Source organism: Carcharodon carcharias, chromosome 17, assembly GCF_017639515.1.
Source record: "Carcharodon carcharias isolate sCarCar2 chromosome 17, sCarCar2.pri, whole genome shotgun sequence".
Taxonomy (NCBI): domain Eukaryota; kingdom Metazoa; phylum Chordata; class Chondrichthyes; order Lamniformes; family Lamnidae; genus Carcharodon; species Carcharodon carcharias.
The window spans coordinates 51,580,796-51,604,817 of NC_054483.1; the positions used below are offsets into that span (position 1 = coordinate 51,580,796).

The 24,022-nt window shown below is 41.5% G+C and overlaps 1 protein-coding gene and 1 pseudogene across 1 annotated transcript in view; both read left to right on the forward strand.

Annotated features, from left to right (window-relative positions):
• rhobtb1 (Rho related BTB domain containing 1) overlaps positions 1 to 24,022 on the forward strand; it is a 238,931-nt gene that overhangs the window by 197,971 nt on the left and 16,938 nt on the right. Inside the window, exons 4-5 of the mRNA XM_041210442.1 lie at positions 9,458 to 9,643; positions 22,374 to 23,359. Of these exons, the coding sequence (XP_041066376.1) occupies positions 9,458 to 9,643; positions 22,374 to 23,359 (1,172 nt within the window). The remainder of the gene's footprint in view (positions 1 to 9,457; positions 9,644 to 22,373; positions 23,360 to 24,022) is intronic.
• On the forward strand, positions 3,955 to 4,193 carry LOC121290185 (annotated as a pseudogene).

Consider the following 24,022-nt stretch of genomic DNA (forward strand, 5'->3'; position numbering starts at 1 on the left):
TGATTTCAAATTCCACTAACTGCCATAGCAGGATTTGAACCCGGGTGCCCAGAGCATTACCCTGGGTCTCTGGATTCCTAGTCCAGCAGCAATACCACTACACCATTGCTAATGTTTGTGCTTTGGTGCGTTACACATTAGATTTTTAAGTTGACCCACACAAATAGTATTTATTTACACCACTTCGCTATGTGGTCTATTTTTGGCAGCTGTATGGCAAGTGGACTTTCCATTTCTGCTGATGGCAAGTCCAGAATTAAAGCTTAGCAAAGGGGGCTTGTTTGTTTACAGGACTGCTTTGTGTTCAGGAAGGAGATGTAAGGGCAGGAATGGGTATTGCGTGTGGCTGCCTCGTGGGTGCACTAGTGGAACCTAACTGAACCTCACAATAATGAGGGCATCCCGGACAGCAAGGTGTGCTGCTTCTTCGTGCATTGGCCAAATCACTCTCCTCCTTGAAGGCTCTGTGCCTTGTTCCTCCTGCGGGTCCAAACCTCCCTGCTGTGCAATGTTATACTGAGCGCAGCACATCACAACTATTCTGGAGACCCAAGCTGAATTGAATTGAAGGCCACCCCTTGAGATCTGTTGAGGCATCTGAAGTACATCCTCAACGTGCCGATTGCTTGCTCGGTAACCCATCTTGTATTGCTTTTGGGCATTATTGTTTGGGTTCCTCAAGCGTCATCAGCCATGTTTAAAGTGGCTATTCCCTGTCTCTAAGCAGTGCCTTCAAAGTGCAAAGAGAACAAGGGTGATGGTACAGGATGAAAGCATTGTGGCAGCAGGCTGTGAATCTTTGGGCTCATCTGCATTAACATCTTTTTGTGCTTGCACGCCAACTGTACATTGACAAAATGGAAACTCATGCAGCTGATGATTACTCATGGGTAATCCAGGGGTTTTTCAATTGCTACATATATGCAGCCGATGAAGTCCCATACCTGTGGGAAGCCTGCCAGAGCTACAAACCTGAGCACCTGCTCACTGTGACTGATATCAATGGTGGTAGAGTTTAGATACTGTTGACTACCCTGGAAAATATTGGATCAGTTACCTGTCTTAGGCATTTGTAGATCATGACTGCGAGATCCTGAGAGCCCTAGAAGGAACCAGAAGTAAAGAAATTGAGTCTGGTGGTGACTTTGACAGCCACTGGTAAAGCATGGCCAACAGGTCTGCTTGGCAGCAGATTTTGCAGCAAGCTGTGTTTGCCATCACCTGATGTGAGACCCTGAGCTTCGTGGGACAAGTGGTGTTCCGATTTGTCCTATAAGATTATCCTTAGCCTTTAAACACAGATATTGTCTCCTGTGAGTTGCATCTCTCTGCTGATCCCCTCTATTCTATAGAGTAGCAGGTCTGTGAAGTGCAGGCTATTTCTACTGTCGTTGCTGGTACTGTCCTGCTGATCATCTTGTCCCTCATCTGATGTCCAAAAATAAAAGAGCATAAGCAACATCCTTGCTGATCATGATAGACTGCAAGTGCGAGATGAAGATCAGGCATACTAACTTCCCAAGCAGTGAAAGTAACCTGAAAAAGTTATAGAAAATCATCCTTATATTTCAAAATACAGTCGGCAAATTCAGTCTACCAAATTACCTCATTAAATAAAATATGAAATGAACCTTTTTGCAGCTAAGTGTGTAATGAGCAGCCACTCCCAGTAAGTAATGATCTTTTCAAGATGTGACTTGATTGTAGACAACAAGACCCTGGGAATCATTGAGAGCATCAATTCCACCTTGGGTTCAAGCAACATTTCCAAGTCTCTGAAGGTTTACTCTTACTGTTTCACATTTTCAGAGGAGTCTCAATGCAATTACTAACTTCTAAGTTATATTTTTACATATAATTAAATCACATTCAGTGGATTCGACGTAATGGAAATGCATGTACATGACCTTACCAGTTTGGCCATGATATTCCCTGATGTTGGGGAGAATGTTCCATACTAGGAAACAGAGGCACCAGATGCAAAATGCCAACTGCCACCGGCATGCACTATTTACCTCTATCCTATTGCATTCCTTCAGAATTCTCTGGTGAAATTCCAGAAATGTTCTGCTGCCTGCAATTTCAAGCAATTGGTTGGTTCATAATACAGGATAACCCAGTAGAGTAAATGGGGCCTTAATTTATATGCATTCCCCTATAGAGTTCATTTTGTCAATTATAGCACATCTGTTTGACACATGCTTATCATTCAAGGGGTGATTTACTTTAGATTCTCTTTCCTTCTACTTTTAGTTCATCCTGAAAATTAATTTCAAGGGAAAACATAACTTACTTATTTCCCCTCATCTACGTATAATTTATCAGTGAACTGTTTTGTCAACAATCTGTAGTGTGTTATCCTTTCTGTTATTTATATGGTTTCCCCCGATCCATTTTCAAGATATGGAAAATGAAACACTAAGTTGTGCAGACGTGGATAACATATATTTCCTCAACACTTCCCAAACAAGGTCTTTTACCCAGGCTCTTGAACAAGTGCTCAGCATTGCACAGATTAAAACAAATTCCTCAGTACTCAGCAGTGTGGATTTTCTGAACAAGTTTGCACAATTGGTGTTGAATTATGGGCAGTTGTTCGTGTGTACTCGCGGTCACTGGAAATTAGATTGAGAGCCTGGAAGAGCATCAGGTAGTTGGGATGTTCATCACCTCTGCCCAAGCAAGTGATGAACACAGATCAGAGGTGAGACATGAGTCAACCTATTTAACTGCACTGTGTCACTCTTAACATATTTTTGCCTATGTTTTGTTCAAGTTAATTGACGTCTGAAGTAAAACTTAGGAAAGTGTTTCAAAAAATCAAAAAAACTTCTAAATTTTGATGGCGCCCAAAAACAGGTGCAGGGATTGTAATGTCTAATTAACCTGTGCCCAATGATTGCAATGCAGTCAGTATGCCAATTCATGTTGCCTGTTCATTTTAATGATTTCAGCATCCAGCTAGAGCTAGCCACACTGTTGACTGGCTAGACACATCAGCAAAGGGCCAATATTGCGAGTGGCTGGTACCACTTTAAGATACTGCTTAAAGCTAGCCAGTTCTCGAGGACAAACACATTGTGGCAGTCGTTCAGGAAGTGATTCTTACCTGGGAAGTAATGGCACAACATGGGAGAGAGTGATGATATTATGGTTTTTAAATACTGCGCTGGAGGCCTTGGTGGAGATTGTGGAAAGGAAGAAACATGTCCTATAGGCAAAAGAGGGACTCTTGCTCAGACACATGCTCAGAAGGCAGTGGCAACAGTCGATGCCAGAAATCAGGTCCCAAGGACCTGGAGGCAGTGCCACAAGAAATTCAGTGATCTCACACAAGTGTTCAAAGTCAGTGAATGCATCTTAAAATGCCATGTCGTACCAACTACATCACTAGCCTCGAACACTACTCAATTCATCCCATCGCTCAACTACCAAAAAGCTTTACTATTAATACTCATACTTGACATCAATATGCTTCACCTCACAATCATATAACATTGCTGCAAATCTGACAGGTTGCAGGCACAATTCAACCTCAATAGATGTATTGACCAAAAGAACTGCACAACACTGACAGACACACTTCCCTCCCTCTTGCAGGACAAGGTGGAGCACAACCGGAGGTAACAGAAGCTAATAAGAGGAGGACAGGTGCACCTGCATGTCCTAACTCAATGGAGGAGTTGGTGCCCGTTGTCGAGGCCATGGCAAGCCACAAGGCTGAAACCATCAAAGATGATGGTATTCTCATAACTAATCTTCCCTCATGCTTTCCACCACCCTTTCATCTCACACCTTATGCTGATTTACCAGCTGCAGATGGTATTCGGGTGTGTCCCTTTCTCTTCTTCCCCTGCAGGGCAACCATCTCAATAGGCCTTTCTTCTTTCAGTTTCACTTCCCGTGGGGTAAGATGGCGGCTTGAGGCGCTGAGACTCAGAACGTGCATCAGCGATGCCAGTCACAGTGAGACCATATGGACAGTCACAGCCCAGCTACTTTGACAGAGTTAAAATGGGCTTATGATGGGCTGTGCAGTTGGCATGGCAGCTGGTGCACTTTTTGGCAGTTTTTCATACCTCAGGCTGGGGCTGAGAGGTCGTGAGCTGTTGAGTGGTCTTGGGAAGACCATGATGCAGAGTGGAGGCATATTTGGAACCTTCATGATGATTGGAACGGGAATCAGATGCTAAACAATCATTCTTTTCTTTCTGCTGAAATTTCAAGTGTTGCAAATAATGTATCACCTGTCTCTGCCCCCTTGATTACCAGCTGTATAATAATGGAGATTAAGTATATGATTTACTATTGCATCAAAAAAAAGTGCAACCTGGCCAGGCAACAGAGGAAGAACAAAATGAGAGTGATGATGATCATGTACCATCTCTCATTTTCCCTATTTCAGCTCTCAACTAGATTCTGACTGAACATAATTTAGAGGATAGCATAGACTGTAGAGGCAGGATTTGCTGTGGTGAGACATTGTGCACGTGTGGCCTGGCAGCCTGGGCAGAGGGCAAGGGTAATGCGGATGACAGCTTGCCGGAGGAAGGGAACAAAAAGGAATTCTGCTGCTGAGGTCTCAGATGAGCACTTCAGTGGAGCACCCTACACAAGAAGGCTGATGTGTATTCATAACGTCATGCTTAGTATTGGGGAACCTGCCAGAATTGTCAATGTCGAGAAGCGTGAAAGAGTTTGGCACCAGGGCTTTGCGTATTCCATCCTTTCCAGCATGGAAGTGGTAGCCAACTGCATTTGCACAGCTGTGGACCCAACCATGATGAGTGTCTGATGGCCGATGCTGCACTGGAAGCTGTGACTGAAGTAGCAGCAGCTCAATATCTGAATGCTTCAGTTACAGAATCATAGAATGATACAGCACAGGAGGAGGCCATTTGGCTTGTCTTCTAAATGCAGTCTCTCTGCAAAAGTGACTCAGCTTGTCCCAATCTTTCCCCTCCCAACCCTTTTCCCCATAGCTCTGCAAGTTTCTTTCTATTCAGAGAATTATCCTTTTTGAAAGCTGATTCAATATTGAATCCCTTAATTCTGCAAGATTATGGCTGGTCACGTTCTAGGTTGTCACCTTTACCACACTCTCAGGCAGTACATTTGGATCCTAACCACTCGCTTTGCAAAAATTTTTTCCTTATGTTGCTGTTTTGCCAAATGCCTTAAATTGGTGTTCTCCGGTTCTTGATTCTTCTGCTAATGGGAACAGTTATTTCCTATCTATCCTGTCCAGACTCCCCATAATTTTGAACACTTCTATCAAACCTCCTCTCAATCTCAAGCTCAGACTCATGTCCAACAAGGTCAGCTTGCTGCTGTGCAAGCTCAGACTGCTGTATCATGAATGTGGATTAGTCTGCAAAGGCGTTTACAGGGCATTGCAGCAGTCCAGCAACCTGCCTTCCAACTACTAGGAATCTTGAGGCATCAATCCTAGGGGTGGCAGTGAATCAATGGAGCTCAAATCTGCTGTCTTCTCTCAGGAAACCCACATTAGTCCTCTCACTTCTGGTATTCTGTCTGCCCTTGATGCTGCCTATGAAACAGCCAGCCGAGACTCCTACAGCCAAGATGGTGATGTCACATCCTGGCTTTCTAGGCCTAGAGCTGCTCAAGGTTGTCCTTCAAAGCCACCTGCCGTCTCCTCTACTGTAATTCAGCAGCTTTCCACCAGCTGCACTGCAACCACAGAGGTGCATTAGGCTGGGCACTGAGGGAATGCACAAGGGTGATTAGGACAGGATTGCATTGATAAATTTGGTTTGAAATGGTTATTCTGTGGTGGCTTTTATTTTTATATTGTGTCAAGCAGATGCTGTGATGGTATGCATCAGGAAAGTTGAGATGTGGAACTGTTGGGGAGTTAGGATTGTGGTTGCTGGTATATTGCACTCTGATGAGCTTTTCACCGACATTCTGGCCAGTAAAAGGCTGTCCAGGTTGCCTCCTTCCTTCCATATCCTCCTCCACCTTCTTCTCATGCTCCTGCTCTTCAGCTGCTTGCTGTATAGCTGATGGCAAGTTTTGTCGTCTCATGATGATGACATTGTGCAGATTGCAGTAAACCGCTTGATCCACACTCTGCTGAGTACTTCAGGGCTTTTCCAAAGTGGTCAAGGCAGTGGAAACATTGTTTCAGTGCTCTAGTGGTCTGCCCTATCACAATTTCATTGTATGCATGTTTCCCATGTGTGCATGGGTTGTACACTGGAGTCATCAGCTACATGGTCAGCAGATTGCCATTTTCACCCTTTGACAAACCCTTTAGTTTGCCATGGAGGCTCGAATGCAGCTGGACTGCCCAGAATGAAGGCACCATGACTGCTGTGTATTGACCTACAATTCTGTGTATTGACTTACAATGATTCTGCACATGGTCAGTTACTGGTTGATTTCTTCTGGCTGTTGCTTCAATCCTACAACTGTGTGGCAACTTTAAACAGCTGTAGAACGTCTACAGATTAGGCGTTGAAGAATTATTTTGCTGACTTCAAGGCTTTTGCATAATCCAGTTCTTTCCAGTTTTTGATACACTAGTAGGCATTCCCCTTGGAATACAAAATGACCTGGAGAATGAAAAGAGGGCATGCAGAGCAGGAACAAGCTGCTGGAAAGGCTGGTGGGGCAAGGCATGGGATGGATGAAGAAGGTCTATTAGCAGGAAATCACATCCATCTTGGATATCAGGGAAAAATTCCCTTATCAGAAGAGTTGTAGTTGTTGGGAAGCCAATCATCTCAGCCTCAAGACATCGTTGCTAGAGTTCCTTGGAGCAGTATCTTAGGCTCGGTCACCTTCAGCTACTTCTTTAATGACCTTCCCTCAATCATAAGGTCAGAACTGGAGGTGTTCGCTGCTGATTACACAGTGTTCAGTGCCATTTGTGACTCCTCAGAAACTGAATCAGCCTGTGCTTGCATGCAGCAAGACCTGGACAACGTTCAGACTTGGGTTGATAAGTGGTAAGTAACATTTGTGTCATGCAAGTTCCAGACAATGACCATTTCCAACAGGAGGGAACTTAACCATCTCCTTTGACATTGAATTGCATTACTATAACTGAATCCCCCCACCATCAACATCCTAGGGGTTACCATTGACCAGAAACTTAGCTGGGTCAGCCACATAAATACCATGGCTGCAAGAGCAGGTCAGAAGCTAGGAATTCTGTGGCAAATAATTCAATTTCCTGAATCCTCAAAGCATGTCCACCATCTATAAAGTAGGAATGTTATAGAACACTCTCCACTTACCTAGATGTATTCAGTTCCAACAACACTCAAGAAGATCTGCACCATCCACGACAAAGCAGCCTGATCAGCACTTCATCACCTTAAATATGCGCTCCTTCCTCCACCACAGGCGAACTGTGGCAGAAGTGTGTACCATACAAGATGCACTGCAGAAACTTATCGAGTGTCCTTTGTCAGCACGTTCCAAACCCATGACCTCTACCACCTAGAAGGACAAGGGCTCCAGATGCAAGTGAACACCACCACCTTTAAGTACCTCTTAAGTCGCACACTATCCTGATTTGGAACTATATCAGTGTTCCTTTGTTGTCATTGGGTAAGTATCCTGGAACTCCTTCCCAGCAGTACTATGGGTGTATCTACACCTTGTGGATTGTGGTGGTTCAAGGAGGCAGCTCACCACCACCTTCCAAAGGATGGACAACAAATGCTGGCCTTGCTAGCAATGCTTACAACCAATGAACAGATATTTAAAACAAACTTTTTCTGGTATTGGCAAGAGTGGATATGCAGAGCGATGTGCCTGGAGTCTGTGGCACTTTGCACTGTAGGGAAGCCTGCAATCCTAGCTAAGTTCCATGCACACTACCTGCTTTTCTCTGGCTCTCTGATTGGAAAACCCGGCTTTCCTTTTTGCAAAAGTGAGGTTTTCCTTTTGCAAAAATGGATGGAAAGCCGTATGATGTTGCAAATATTTCCAGCTACGGCCTGGAAGGAAGGTGCTTTAAAAATTCGTTGCCATGGTCACCTTCACAATCACTGGCAATGCAATCTTTGTCCTGTTATGAGGTTGCTATTGTGGCTGCATCTGGTTACAAATTTCAGTAAGCTTGTCCTTACCAAAGTGCAGAAATCTCTTGCACATTTCTCCTTGCTGAGATTCTGGTAGGGAATTGCTCCCTGATATTCTTGTGGATATGGTCCCCTGCTAAGAGACCTTCTTCATCCCTCGCTGCTTGGAACAGCTTATGCTGCTCGGCATGTCCTCTCTTCATTCTCCAAGTCATATTGTATTCCAAGGGGAAGGCCTACTCATGCAGCAACATCTGGGAGAAGCTAGGTTTTGCTGATGCCTTGAAGTCAGCAAAAACTCTTTCAATATTTGCCCTGTAGTCTGTGGCACCATTAAAGAACTATATGAAGCTCCAAAAAGTTGTGGATCCAAAAGACCAGCCAGAAGAAATTAATCAGCAACTAACCTGCTAGTCATTGATGATCCCTTTTTAAAAAGCTGTGGTGGGGATTCCCCCTTGCTGCTAAATGTGTTCAGCTCTGTGAGGTGAAGAGAGGGCATTAGGTAGAGTTTTCAGCTCCAAAATGGCAACACGATGTCAAATCAGCATTGCATGTTGATTGACATCATGACCTGCCTGGTCAGCATACTGCCCATGGCTCTTCACTATATGCACTACATGCATGCAATTAACTCAAAAAGTGTGCATATGCCATTTGTGTATTTCATTTTGGAGCTCCAAGGATACTCGTAGCACCCAAAAAACAGGTGTAAACTCTTCTAATTTCTGTATGTTGTTTTTAGACCATCAAAGATGAGACTGATCCTTTAAAAGTTAAAAGTTTGTTTTATAGCTTTGTTTCAAATCTTTTATGGTATATTTTATCCCGGTTATATAACATTTGATTAGCTTTGAATGGCTTAAGAGTATGAATATTATTGCTATGCTTTTTATTTTTCTTAATTTAAAGAAGTACTTAACCAAAACATGCTCAAAATAATAAAAAGCTGAGGCAGATATGGTATCCAGAAGATAGATTAAAATATCCTTAACATGTGGTGGGGGGGAAAGTATTTTCTTCGAACTAAGAATAATGGGGAACATTAAATATTCATTTTCAAACCAAAAATATAATCCAAACATTTGTTTTTATTAACATTTGCGCAGAGAATGAGACCCAAAGTAAATACTGCCTCCAGGAAACTAACTCATACCAGCATTGTGGACATACCACATGAGGTAATGTAGCAAAGTTAGTTCTGGTACTACCAGGAGGAAGTGCATGACTAGATATTTATGTTTCAGTATTATTCTCTGCTCATGTGCAGTATGCCATCAATTTTGCATGGAAGAAAATGTTACGCATTGCTGAAAGAAAAATGTGAACAATCTTAACGTAAAGAACTGTATATAAACATTCAAAATAACATATTTCAATCTTTTTTCATTTTTCAGGTCTGATGTGGTGGTCCTGTGCTTCTCAATTGCTAACCCCAATTCCCTTAACCATGTGAGAACAATGTGGTTTCCTGAAATCAAACATTTTTGCCCACGAACACCTGTTGTCTTAGTTGGCTGTCAGTTGGACTTGCGTTATGCTGATCTCGAGGCTGTAAATCGTGCACGACGCCCCTTAGCAAGGTACGATATGATATTCATGATGTAAATAGCATAATAAAAGGCACATGCATCTCAGTACAAATGCACATGGTGTAATTCTAATCCTAATTAACATTCTGGTACAAGTTGTACATGCAAGTGTATTTCCTGATGGCAGAAAAATGCAGATTCGGTACTTAACTGTAATGGATGGCGCAGTGGACATTATACAAGCTTCTTGGCCTGTGCAGGATGGTTTGTAAGTTGGTAAAGAACAAAACACCGATTTGTTATTTGCCAAGATTTATTCTAGACCCTGAATCCTCAAACGATCAACCTTTAAACACGTGGATGCACTGTTGCAAAGAAAGTTAGTGCAACACCTGAAGATTGTAGGAAGTAAAACAACTTATAACAGATAGCCAGGCCAAAAAAAAGAGTTTAATAACAACAGACTTATCTTGAAAGACTCAGCCAGGGCAAAGAGGGAAAAAATGAGCAGAAATGAAGCTGCCCCAACAATTGCGTCCCTTAGAACGAGGAGCTACCCACCTGCCACCTCTGATTCTGGTGAGTTTTTCATTTTATTTTTGATAGTTATGTCTCTATTACTTCACATTGTCAACTACCAATACATTTTATATAACATGAATCCTAATAACGTATGATGCTAGTTAGTAAATGTCTGTTAACATTTAACTAGTCATTGAGTATTTTTTGTTTCTTTCATTTTTTATACAGTTCATCAAGAATTTTTAAAAAAACATAGTTTTTTTTAAACATTTCTGCATATGAATCCTCCACGTCTTCGTCTTTGAGCTGAAGAAACACCAATCCATTGATCTCTGCCCAACACGAGATTACTGGTGTAGTTAAGAGAAACTTCAAAGCAGAATATGTGAAACAAAGTCCTTGGAAGAGGCATCCTCCACAGGATCATAAGAGATGAAAAGGATTCGTCTGCCATAGGCCACGGATGAAGTCCCTGTGTGTAATTTTCCCTTCACCCACGCAAGCCTCACTTTATAGAGGATTTATGAGTCTCACATGTCACAGGCGTGATATAATTTTGGAATAATTGTGCACCATGTCTTCAACCAAGTGCATAATAATACAAGAATGTACAAAACTGGAAAAGACTATTGTGGTCCATCTAGCCAGTCCCATAGTGGAGTATGATCTTTTTTTAAACTGGATCTCCCTACAATTACTTTCGTCCTAAAATTTAACAGCACCCTCTTAATAATACTGCCGCTTATGTTTATCCTTCAGGCTGTTACACAAAGGCTAATATAAGCATGGGACCCTTCTAGTTCATCCGTTTATAAAAATCAAGTTTTCCTCCCCTATCAAGAGTATTCGCCTGCCTCTTTAATGATTCCAGATTTTGTCTCCACTACCCCATTGGGAGCTCCCCATTCCAGCTAATGATCACGTTTTGCATTGAAATATTTCCTGACCTCAGTGCTGGGCTTGTCTATCACTTGTTAGTACATGGGCCCCTTGCTCTGCATCATTGGGCTGAATTTTATGTTGATCGGCCGTGAAATTGCATAAGATGACGGATGACGTTGAGCGAGTGTGTCTCAATGTCATCCTGCCCTCGTGCAATAATTCGCGCAGTGGGCACGCGCAAAAGTCAGAAGCTTGCCCGCTGACAATTAAGAGGGCAATTAAGCCCATTAACGGCACAATTGCCTGTTATTTATCATAGCCTGTCCAAACTAATGGTTGGTGGACGAGCGAGTCAGCCAGGCAGCCTTTTTATTTTTCATCAAACCTCATCGAAGGGTGGGATGAGGTTTCCTTTATTAAATCAAATAAAAATACAAATCTGCAGGTGGCATTTTTATCATCTATATGTTCAGGTGCCTGATTGTGATGCTTGGACATTTTTTTTCCTGATTTATTTCATAGTTTTCAGGTCTGCAGCTCCCAGATGCAGCTCTCTGTCTTCAGGGAACTTTCTCCCAGCGCTCACTCACGCCTGCATTGACATCATTGCCCGCCCTCCTTCCACCCCCATCCTGGCAGCGCTGAGCTTTTCAGCACGTGCTTCACACCGGCTGGCCGTTAATTGGCCAGCCAGTGTGAAATCCCAGGCCTGCCGATTGCACCCGCCCGCAGAGCTGAAAATTCAGGCCATAGTTTAACTAAAGCAGTGCTCCAGATTTTCCTTATCTATTCTACTTAATATCTTGCACCTCCCTAGATCTCCCTCTCCTCTGACTCCTCTCAATTCTGGAAAGTCCAAACTTTTCTAGGCCATTCTTCTAACTAAGTTAGGGCTCAGTCTTGTGGCTAATGTCTATCTGCTCAAGAACTTAAATGATTCTCTTGTGCCTTGGTGGTCAAAACTGAATGCAGGACTACAGCAGTGTATGTTTTCAGCATGGTGACCTCAAACTTGTATTCTATCGATCTAATGCTTTAACCTGACCTTCTGTTAGTTTCAATAATTCCTGTTTTTGCAGTGTTTGGACCAGTTCGGGGCAATTTTATGGTGTTGTAGTGTTAGTGGGAAATTTGGCTTACATTTTGGAAATTAGGCCATGTCCTAAGTACAATTTTCAGTGTGTGCCCAAATTTCCAACATATACTCCTGTTCTCAGTTGGGAGTGTGAAATTGGAAGATACCCTGTTAAGGTTTACAGTCACTCCAAGATTCCTTTCAAGATAAGCTTTCAAGATACAGCAGATTTGAGAACATCTGAAAAAAAAGACTGATTAAGTTTCAAGTGTAGACTGGACGGTACTGATTCAGTACCTCCTTTCCAGAGTTCTATAGTCTGTAAACCCTACCCTGATTCCCAGTAGCATCAGATGAGCTGGAGAAAGAATTGGAGGAGCAGACCTCTGAGGCCTGTTTCAAATCTAATGTTCAGGGTGCCATTTTTCTTTTTGTCCTGGAATATACTGAAGACATTGAGCACCTACTTTAAATGGGCTGGGCAAGCATTTTTAATATGAGTATTGGTAAATGAGTGCTATTAGTAACTTTGCAAATTAGTTTTATTGCATTAAGTACTTTATATAATTTTTTGTTTACTTTAGTTGCATGGGTTTGCATTTAAGCCTACTTTTTGTCATTTTTTTGTGGGGTAGGGTCATATTTTTCACCTGTTGCTTGTTGGCAGCTCTAAGATGGCTATCCCTTTTGATATTTTGAAGGAGGATATGAGGAGGAATAAGAGGGGAGGTTTATTAACACCTGAGATGGACTGCCCACACCAACTTTGCCCAGCCTCCCATGTAAACAGACTAAGGTCCAGCCTCCTGGACTTGTTAGCTAAGATCTGCGTTCACCATTGTCACTTCAAATCTGTATAGATTATGTCATCATCAACTTAATCACAATCTACAAATAAATCCCATGACAAGTATGGCTCTGGTGTCAGCTGCTAGGGTGAACTTCTATGCCCCTGGGTCATTTCAAGCAAAAGCAAAACATCTTAAACAGCATTTTATTAATACCACTTTGGGCAGCTCGCTAATCAGGCTACTCCTCTTCAGATCTGAGCGGGAAGTAAGCCTTTGAGGCAGGAGGCGGCAATCCTGGGGGGCCCCCTGAGCACCTAGCAGTGGGTGGGAAGATTTTGGTGGGCAGGGGGAGCATTTATATTATTTTTTCCAGGCTATTTCAGAGTGGCCACCAGCTGTCTCTGTAAAGACGACTTGTTCAACTGTTCTATCTGGTTGTGCACTAAAACTGGGTTATTAGAAACAATGCGGGAGCCCAATTTTATATATTTTAAGAAGACTTTCTGCCTGTTCTGAATCAGGTGGCTAGTGCGTATTAAGTTTTTTTAAATATTCTGATGTTCATTGTGAACTGGGGATAGGAAGATGAAAAGCATTCTCCATTGTGTGTTGATGTTGCTGCATTACAGGTATGCTTTCACGTTAGTGAATGAATGAGCAAGTAGGAAGATAAGAATAATGAATAAAACAAGGTACTAGTTTTGCACTTGGGAGACCCCTGACTAGCAACTCTAAAATTTGGAGAGCAGCCACCTCATAGCTATTTGATGATAGTATTTCCCAGCTTTCACTTCCTTCTCCACTGTTGATCCTACCTGCTAGGTCCAACCTTTTCTGTAAATGGAGACACTATATATGTACCCTGAAATTTGAAAGAGCAAAGAGAACCAAATGTCCAGCTAATGTGCCACATTTAATTAGTTATAAAATAGGTAGGTTGCTTCTGTTCACAGTATGTTTGGATGTTTTAACTTGCAAGATTTACATGCAAAATTAGAAGACTTTTTTCTGTGACAGCAGCAAAGTCTGTGGAGCTCCAATTGGACATACATGTTCATGTGTGAGAGTTGAAAGGTTGCTTGACTGTTTTGTATACTGCATTAGTAAAATTTGGTTGCACATGAACTCTTGTTGACATTCATTCATATACTAAAAAATGGGCAAACTGCATTTACTCTAAACATGACAATCTTTGTGAGTCCAGAAAACTTATCATCTGATCCATGGATTAAAACCCCTAGATCCTACACAGTACTGACCATCTGCAGCTCCGAAAATTATCACTGGCAACTGCATTCTGCAAATGCTAAACTCAGCAAGCAGCCCTGGCAACACCACACATAACAAGGAGCACTGGTACTCTGCTGGAGCTAGCAACATAATCACCTTGTCTTTGAGCCACAGTTGAGCTTCCAAACAGTTCAGAACCTCTTCCATTAACATTTTTCACTGTGATATTCCTCTATGTCCCTTCCAGCCCCAAAAAAATTGCAATAACTGCGAACAATGATCTCTTCCTCACTGCTAATGGACACAAGACAAACACAGCATGCACAATTTTGACCTCAATTGTACAATATTCCAAACAGGAAAATTCCTTAAAACCAGTATTTTAGAAAATTATCCTCTAGCACATCTTTTCAACTTTTACATGGAAGAACATTTCCTCCGGCGAACCCCACCTTTAGAAATGGCCACCTGCAGGTTGGATTTTCGGTTGGGAGGTGTGGGTTGGAAATGAATCATAAATTCTCCCACATTATCCTTATATCTCAATGCGCAAAGGTTGGTAATTTTCTCTGACTACCAATGCACAGAAGCCCCAAGGTGAGAGACCATAGGTCGTCAAATATTGGGTTTTGCACCAGTAGACTATTTGACAAATGTGCTGCTACTGGTACGGTGCCAGTATCATCAATGAATAGGCAACAGGCCCATGATTTCCTGAACAGGCCAGCAGGCAGGTGAGGCTTCCTGCCAGTAGCGCACATCTATAAAATCAAATTTTGCTATAGCAGTTAACATAGTTCTATACAAAATTGTCTTCAAAAAGTGCATTGCAAATCTGTTAACAGAGGAGTGATGCTTTGCAGTTTTCAAATGTTAAGAATGATCCAGCCTAGGAACAGAACAGTGGCCCTGGGTCGGGTTCACAGAGTTGGGAGATTTCCCAGCTCGGCAAACCCCACCTTTAGAAATGGCCACCTGCAGGTTGAATTTTCGGTTGAGAGGTGCGGGTTGGAATAGGTGTCAGGGCAGGCGACCCCAGAACGAGCGTGGAGGCTGCCGGGTGTGGGGCTGGCCGGGCACAAGGACCACCCTCTGTGCTTTGGCACTGTGTTTAAATAAATAAAAATAATAAAGAAAAACCCTCCAGCCCTCCAGCCCTCACCCCTTAATGCCCAGACACTCCCTATGTCCCATCCATGCCAATCTGTGCCAATTCATGCTCCCATCAACCCCCCCCCCTCCCCCCCATGGCTCCTTGCACCTCCTATGCTAACCCATGCCCTTATACCCACCACTCATTGCACCCATACCCCCATGCCAACTTAGTACCAATCCATGCCTGCCACCCTTTGCCCTTGCCTCCTCCATGCCAACTCACTAATACCCTTGGAAAGTTCCTTGTCAGCTTTGAGACTTCTTTGACACTGCCTAGACAACTTTGACAATTCATTGACGCTGAACAACCCTAACAGTTTCTTGACAGCTGGACAGAACAAGGAATCTGGAGAAGTTCTAGATGGCCATCTAGTTCTTTGTCTCTACACATCAGTAGGTTGTTTGGACATGACCTCCAGTATTGGTATGAACTGAAAAACACAGGGCTTTTGGATTAGATTTCACGCAAATGGAAAATCTTTGCATTCAAGGTTTTTTTTTCAGTGAGGGTCATCATATGATAGCATTGTAGCTGATGTGTCTCTTCACCTTGTGGGTAACTGAGGTCAGCTTTCAAGATGGTGATGTGTAATGGCACTACCATCACTGAATCCCCCACAATAAACAAATGGGGGTTATCACTGGCCAGAAACTGAACTGGATTAGCCATATAAATACTGTGGCTACAACAGAGGCTAGAAATACTATGACGAGTAACTCACCTCCTGACACCCCAAAGCCTGTCCACCATCTATAAAGAGCAAGTCAGGAGTGTGATGGAATACCCCCCACTTGCCTGGATGAATGCAGCTCCCACAACACTCTAGAAGCTCGGCACCGTCCAGGACAAAGCAGCCCGCTTGATCGGCACCACATCCACAAACATTCGCTCCCTCTACCACCAACGCACAATGGCAGCAGCATGTACCACTACAAGATGCACTGCAGGAATTCACCAAGGCTCCTTTGACAGCACCTGCCAAACCCACGACCATTACCATCTAGAAGGACAAGGGCAGCAAGTAGATGGGAACACCACCACCTGCAAGTTCCCCTCCAAGCCATTCACCATCCTGACTTGGAAATATATCGCCGTTCCTTCGCTGTCGCTGGGTCAAAACCCTGGAACTCCCTTCCTAACAGCACTGTAGGTGTACCTACACCACATGGGGCGCAGCGGTTCAAGAAGGCAACTCACTACCACCTTCTCAATGGCAACTAGAGATGGGCAATAAATGCTGGCCCACCAGTGAAGCCCACATCCCGTGAATGAATTTTTAAAAAGTTTTTTGTAACTACCGCATTTAAAACATAACATAAAATGTTAGTGAAAGTAGACACATTGTGTCTCATCCCTGCATATTATTCTTCACTAGTTTCTTATTCTGCAATAACTTGCATTTATACGGTGCCTTTAACATAGTAAAATGTCCCAAGGCACTTCACAGGACTGTTATCAAACAAAATTTGACACTAAGCCATATAAGGCGATATTAGGATAGGTCGTTGAAAGCCATCAAAGAGTTAAGTTTTAAGAAGCCCCTTAAAAGTCAAGAGCAGCAACAGAGGGGCTTAGGGCCCAGGCAGCGTGGCTGTGGTGGAGCAATTAAAAGTTTGCATTGCACAAGTGAACAGAATTGGAAAAGCACAAAGATCTGAGGATTGTGTGGCTGGAGGAGATTACAGAGCTAGGGTGGGGGCAGGCCATGGATGGATTTGAAAATATGAATGAAAATTTTAAAATCGAGGCGTTGCTGTTTGGGGAGCCAGTATAAGTCAGTGGTGATGGGTAAAAGTTGGTGCAAGTTAGGATGCAGGCAGCAGAATTTTGGATGAGCTCAGGTTTATAGATGGTTTAAGGTAGGAGGCCAGCTAGGAGAGCATTGGAATATTTGAACTAGAGGTAACAAATACATGGACAAGGGTTTCAGCAGCAGAGGCTGGCTGAGAGCAGAGAGAGCACAGGCTGAGGCCAATGTTATGGAGCTGGAAGTAGGCAGCCTTGGTGATGGAGTGGATATGGGGTCAGAGGCTCAGCTCAGGGTCAAATAGGGACGGCAGTGTTGTGAACTGCCTTGTTTAGCTTTAGACAATGATCAGGGATAGAATCCGGGGTTAGGGAATAGAGTTTGTCGTGGGGACCGAAGTAAAAAACTTCTGCCATTCTAATATTAGGAAAAAATTCTGCTCATCCAATACAGGATGGTTGGATAAGCAGTATGTCAAATAAGAGGCAGTGGAGTGATTGAGAGGGGTTTTTGGATGATGTTGGCAAGTGGTCACATGTGGATGAGAAATTAAGTTAAGATATTTGTCTATAAATTCTTTTGCAGTCTTGTTGCACAATATGCACTCCAGGTTCCTCCATCCCTTACCCTTCCTAATCTCTCCATTTCTCTGAGTCCAGTCCTTTGTTCATTCCCCCTCCTTTCCCCCACCATTGGCAGCAAAGCCTTCAGCTATGTTTGACCTGCTTCCTGGAATTCCTTCCTTAAACCTCTTCACCCCTCCATGTTTAAAAGATCTTCTCAAACCCTATTCATCAACCTTTTCACCAGGGCTCTTGATGTCTGTCTTCCTAGTTTGACGTCCATTTTTCACATTTCCTTCAACCATCTATGAATTACCTTGGGACAACCCTTACTGTAGCATCAGATTTGGTTCAGTGCCAGGCCTCTTGTGTCTTTTTCAGAAGGTTGTCGCTTTAGGCCATGAAGGAGGGAGCCGGAAGAATGGAGGAGGCAATTTAACTGCATGGATCTGAACAGGACAGGGTTGAGTACATAGGATGATGGAAGGGATGAAAGGCAATATCACCATGGGAATTGTGGGCAAAGTTGTCAGTAGAGAAACATGACCTTCAGTAGTGTTAGCTGTGGCTCACTGGTACTGCCGTTGCCTATAAGGCAGAGGTTGTTGGGTTTAAATCCCACTCCAGAGAATGGAACATATGACCTTGAGTGCAGTACTGAGTGAGTGCTGTATTGTCAGAGCTGCTGTCTTTTGGATAAAATGTTAGACTGACAACCCCACTGCCCTCTTAGGTAAAGTCAAAGTATAATAAATTGGGTGCCCTTGAAGTTGCACACTTTTCACCATTGCCATAAGTAAAAAATCTGCTGGTCCTGAAACAGAGAGTGCAGTGGGGGGGTTAACGTACATCTGCTTTTTCTTTGACGATGAATCAAGCTTATTTGAAGATCAATTTGAATCCTTCAATAGTCAGGCAGTGTAGATGTTTAACCATTTCTATTAATAGAATGGGACTGAGCAGTCACTTAACCTTCTGGTGACTTGATTGCCTTTGCCAGCTGACCATAAAAGTTATTCTTTGTATTATTTAGACTCTCAGAATAAAATACACGTACATCCTTCCAGAGATTACTAAGCCAATTATCGATTTATAAACCATATCACTAAATCCTGGCTGCCTTACAACCTGCCTGCTCTTAAGTAAACAACTGGCCTTCATAAACCTAGATTTTGTCTAGGTTGTTACATGTGTTTGTGACTCTTGGGTCGCAAAGTCAAAACAATTCCCTTAAAGTTACAACTAACCAAAGCCAATTTTTCATTTAAATTTTTCTATCCATTTGAATCATTCATATATATATATTGAATTGCATAGTCTGTAAAGCCCTGTTTCTGATAGAACAGGACTGTATCGAGATGAAAATTGCAACATTAAAACTTCTCTTTAACATCACACAATTTTTGCTTCCACGACAATTTGGAGGGAGCCTTGAAATAGGCATCCAGAGCTCCAGACAAAATAGGTACGAGCCTCATATGCTTAAATCGAGGTCCTTTAATGTACTTAGGACACCCATTTTGATGCATTTTGACAAACACATGGCTCCCACACAGTACAAGCTCGCCAACTTGCACTCAATGGAATAGGGCCAAAACAGTGTCCCTTAAAGGGATTGCTGCAGGCTACTCAACCAAGGCCAAAAACAATAATGTGGATTTTGTAGGGATGCAGAAGCATGAGCATGTACTAGCATTTTCAGTGTGCGTTGAACATAAGCCTCAACATGGTTGAGTGAGCTTTTACAATTACTGTGGAGAATGATTAGGAGGAATTTCCTAATAGAATAACCTAAAAATCAACTGTTTGCTTGTTCAGAAGCGTGATTCTTTGATATCTGCATCCCTCCTGAGAAGTTGCTTGGAAAATTGTATATTTTTATACTACTAGTTTATCACAGTGGCTGATGTGAGGCCTACTCTGGTGGGACTCCTTGTCCTCTTTACTGTACTAGGATGTCACAATTTAGACACTCATGAGTCAGGTGCTAACGTGCCTGATTCTGTACTGAGGGTATTTCCATTGATGAATTCTCTTTCAGCTTTATTGTGTTATATCTGCAAATAAATACATAAAATATACATTTGTGGCAGTCTAACAAACTGAATTATTGTTTATCTGTGTAATTGTCAGTTATTGTGATAAAAGCTACTTTATACTTAAAGGCATATTTTCCAACTTTTGATTAGTAGATCATTCAACAATGGAGATCAGATTTACTGTTTTACCACTATAACCATGTACAATACATTATATTACAGATGTAGTGTTGTATTTCAGGGAACATAAATGCATTTTCATTCCAATCAAGGAGAAGGATTTTTTATTTAACACGGGGTTGGGAGGCTGTGATATTCACAACAAGAGTAATATGTTTTTAACCTAAAACTTGAAAATGTATTTGTGCACTTGTATGTATGTGCCATGAAGCTATTGATGTATATAATATTATTGGAAAATATTTTTCTTTTAAAATAGAGGTTTAGTCTGTGGGTGTGTCTTAATTAGATTAAAGCCAGCTAGCCTGGGGGCTTTGATGTGTACTAGTTTTGAGATATAAGAGAGGTAGGGTGCATTTGCAATTTTTGGTTAGAGCATTCCAGAAGTGGGGTGAAATCTGGCACCTAGCTAGCAGAGACCAAACAATATATTTATATTACTAATAAAATTGGTACTTTGAAAGGGGTTTTATTGTTAGAGAGGTGGAGTTCAAAGAGGCTAGTGATACAGTGAGAGTTTACATTCAATGAGCTGTGCTAAATATATCAGACTGCAGTCTTGTGTGTGTGGGAGCAGAGGCAATGTGATATCAAAGCAGCTGTAAGCCTCCAACTGTCTCCACAGGAACCAAAGTGAAAAGAACCTCATTTTGAATTTGTATGGTGAAAATGCTTTGCCTGGTGTCTAGTTAAGTCTATGGATTGCTGTTGCCTTAATGGAGATTAGTTTGGGAATTTGTTAAAAGTTATGATAGTAGTAATTTGTAGCCACGTATATTTGTTTAATGGGTTGTTACGAAATAAAATGTTTCATTTAGTTTAATATAAAACCTCTCAAGAACTGCTGGTCTGATTCCTGAACTTAGAATTGCATCTCAAACGTATCACTTAAAATTATAGGTTATGACAGTTGTTTAAAGTTTCCCTCTGGGATTTTTAAATAACTCAGCTTTACCAAATGCTCGGTCATAACAGTATGTTTTAAGATTTTTGGTTTTGCAGTGAATACAGCGTCAATTGATTTTTAGTTTCTAATCCAAATATGCTATCACTATTGTATCATCTTTCTCTACTTGGAACAAGTCTCTGTCTTTTGTCTCTTTTTCTTTGTGTATGATGGTTTTTCCTTCCTATTTTACTTATGGATTATGCTTTAGCCTCCAGTGTTGCAATACAATCTGAAATGTTTTCAGAAGAGATTGTAGAATTGTTTGTTCCGTGTGCATTTTTTTAATCATGCGATTCTCCCTTCACGTAAATATTAACGTGGCATGTGTTTTAGATCATATATTTACTCAATAAATACACATCATTTATCATAAGCGTATATTTCCACAGATCTAGTTTGCAAAATATTCTCTTTCTATTAACGAATAGTACCGCATTTTAACATTATAACATTGTATCATTCAACAATAGAAAGCAGACTTGCTGTTTTACCACTGTGAAAAATGTACAATGCACTATGTGTGGTGTTGTATTTCAGAGAACATAAATACTGTACTTTCCCATCCTATCCAGGGAGGAGAAACCTTTTTGTTGCACAGGGTTGTGAAACTGATATGTGGAGGATAAACACCAACACTACTATTAGGGCTGAATGCCCTGTTTCTGTGTTGTAATTATTATGGTAATTATGTTTTATAGGCAATATCATTTTTACATATGTTCTGAGTTACATGATACTCAATTGCGCTGATTCTCAATGAGATTGAATCGAATTAGCTAAATTGGTAAAGTCTCTGATTGAAAGAAATAACTTGTTATCCAATTTAACATGGACGTACTTACTTTCAGCCAAAATCTAATTCTCTGCCCAATTTCATTCCTGGTAGAAACAGATTTTCTTCTTTAAAAATCTGATTCCTTTTTCCGTTTTGCTCCCCTACAAGCACAAAATTAATTCTTGACTCTTGTGTCAGTCTCCTGCTGGCCTAATAGTGTACCCAGCACAGGACAAGATCAGATGAAATAATTTCTTAGGGGTGACATAACAATGTGGGCATAGCATCAGGACTATTATTCTTCACATTGGAGAACAGATTTTAGCTGATTCAGGCACAGTTCTGATTGAATAGGTATTCCCTGTTTACATCCAATCTGTGAGGTTTGTTGTCAGTGCTAGACCATTACACACCATTATGGCACAGTCAGTCTTCCAGTGATCACCAATGCAGAATGACTTCTGAATAAAGCCATATTTTCTTTTTTAGAAGATTATTAACTAATCGGATACCTAGTAACTCTGCCACGTGTGAAGCTGATTTCCAATAGATTTGAGATGCATTTAGCTTCCATTGATGAAGTAGGTATCCACTATTATCAGCAAGTTTGGGTCGTTGTAAAGAACAACAAATCTTGCAATTTACATCTGATGAAGAGTCATACAGACTCAAAACATTAACTGTATTCCTCTCCACAGATGCTGTCAGATCTGCTGTGTTTTTCCAGCTATTTTTGTTTTTGTTGCAATTTACATAACCCCTTATCATATCGGAAACATCTGAAGCATTTGAATTATATTGAAATGGACTCTGTTATGTTAGCAAATGTACTTTACTTGAAATAATTTATTTTTGTTGTGTTTATTCCCTAGACCAATAAGACCCAACGATATTTTACCTCCCGAAAAGGGTCGAGAGGTAGCCAAAGAACTTGGGATTCCCTATTATGAAACAAGCGTATTTGATCAGTTTGGCATCAAGGATGTGTTTGATAATGCTGTCAGAGGTGCACTGATTTCTAGACGACACCTTCAGTTCTGGAAATCTCATTTAAAGAAGGTGCAGAAGCCTTTACTCCAGGCACCATTCCTGCCACCTAAACCACCGCCTCCAGTAATGAAAGTTCCAGATAATCCTGTGAGTGCTTTTAAACCTAGCCATCTGCTCGACAATCCACTGTGTACTGATGTTATGTTTGTACTCCAGAACCAGGTTAAAATCTATGCTCACAAGGTATACCTGGCTACCTCATCATCAAAATTTTATGACCTGTTTTTGCTGGATATAACTGCTGAATCTCAGACACACTGTGAGAAAAATGCAAAATCAGTGAAACTAGGCCAGGAGCATTTAATGAGAACTTTGAGCCTCAACACAGATGACGACAGCAGTGAGATTAGTGTCAGTTCAGCACAGTGCAGTCTGAGAACATCCAAGAGTGATGGCATTTTGAAAATGAACGTGCATGAGGATGAATCTGCAGAAGTGAAGGGAACAAGGGCAGGAAGATCTCTGACTTCATGGAGCAAGGCCTTTAATCATATTCATGAAGAAGACCTTGAGAACCCTGTAACAAAGAGGATGGGCTTTATGACAGTGGTTAGGATGGACCATTCAATCCAGCCAGGGCCTTTTGAAGCAGTATTACGATTCCTCTACACAGGAGAGCTAGATGAAAATGAGAAAGACCTGATGAGAATTGCACAAATAGCAGAGATTTTGGAAGTTTTTGATTTGCGTATGATGGTTGAAAATATTCAAAATAAAGAAGCCTTTATGAATCAGGAGATCACAAAAGCATTTCACGTCAGGAAAGCAAACCGAATAAAGGAATGCTTAGCAAAGGGAACATTTTCTGGTAAGTTTTTCCAACTCTAATTTCACTGCATACTCTCTTGTAACAATTCGTTTTTAATTCATAATCTATTCCTGCTAATTTAAAGTTAGCTCATTCAAATTGATATTTTTAATTGCAAAGAGCAATTTTGAATGTAACTACATTAACTATCCATAATAACTAACCCTTGTTACTCACAGTCAAACAGGTAGCAAGAAACCACACAGTTTAGTTTGGAAGAAAATTAGTTTGGAAAAATCTAATGTGATTTGAAATTTAGCCTGCTGCATTTGCGTTTAAGTATCTTAATTCTTAAATTTGAGTAACCGTGGGCTCTTTGCAGTGTGTAAAAATAAGAAGCCATGACTAACATTGAAAAGATTAGAGTTCTAGTGCCAACATCATTGTTTCACTCTTCGCCAGTAACAGAATATGTGAAGCTTTTATGTGATTTTATGATTTTATTTTTCATTCTGGTCTCCTGTCTAGGCCCGAAGCACTGGAATTCCCTCTCTATTTCTCTACCTTTCTTTCCTCTTTTAAGATGCTCTTTAAAACCTACTTCCTTGACCAAGCTTTTGGTCACCTGGCCTAATATGACCCTGTATGATTCAGAGTCAAGTTTTGTTCCATAATGTCTTATTATATTAAAGGCACTCTAAAAATATAAGATGTTATTGTTTA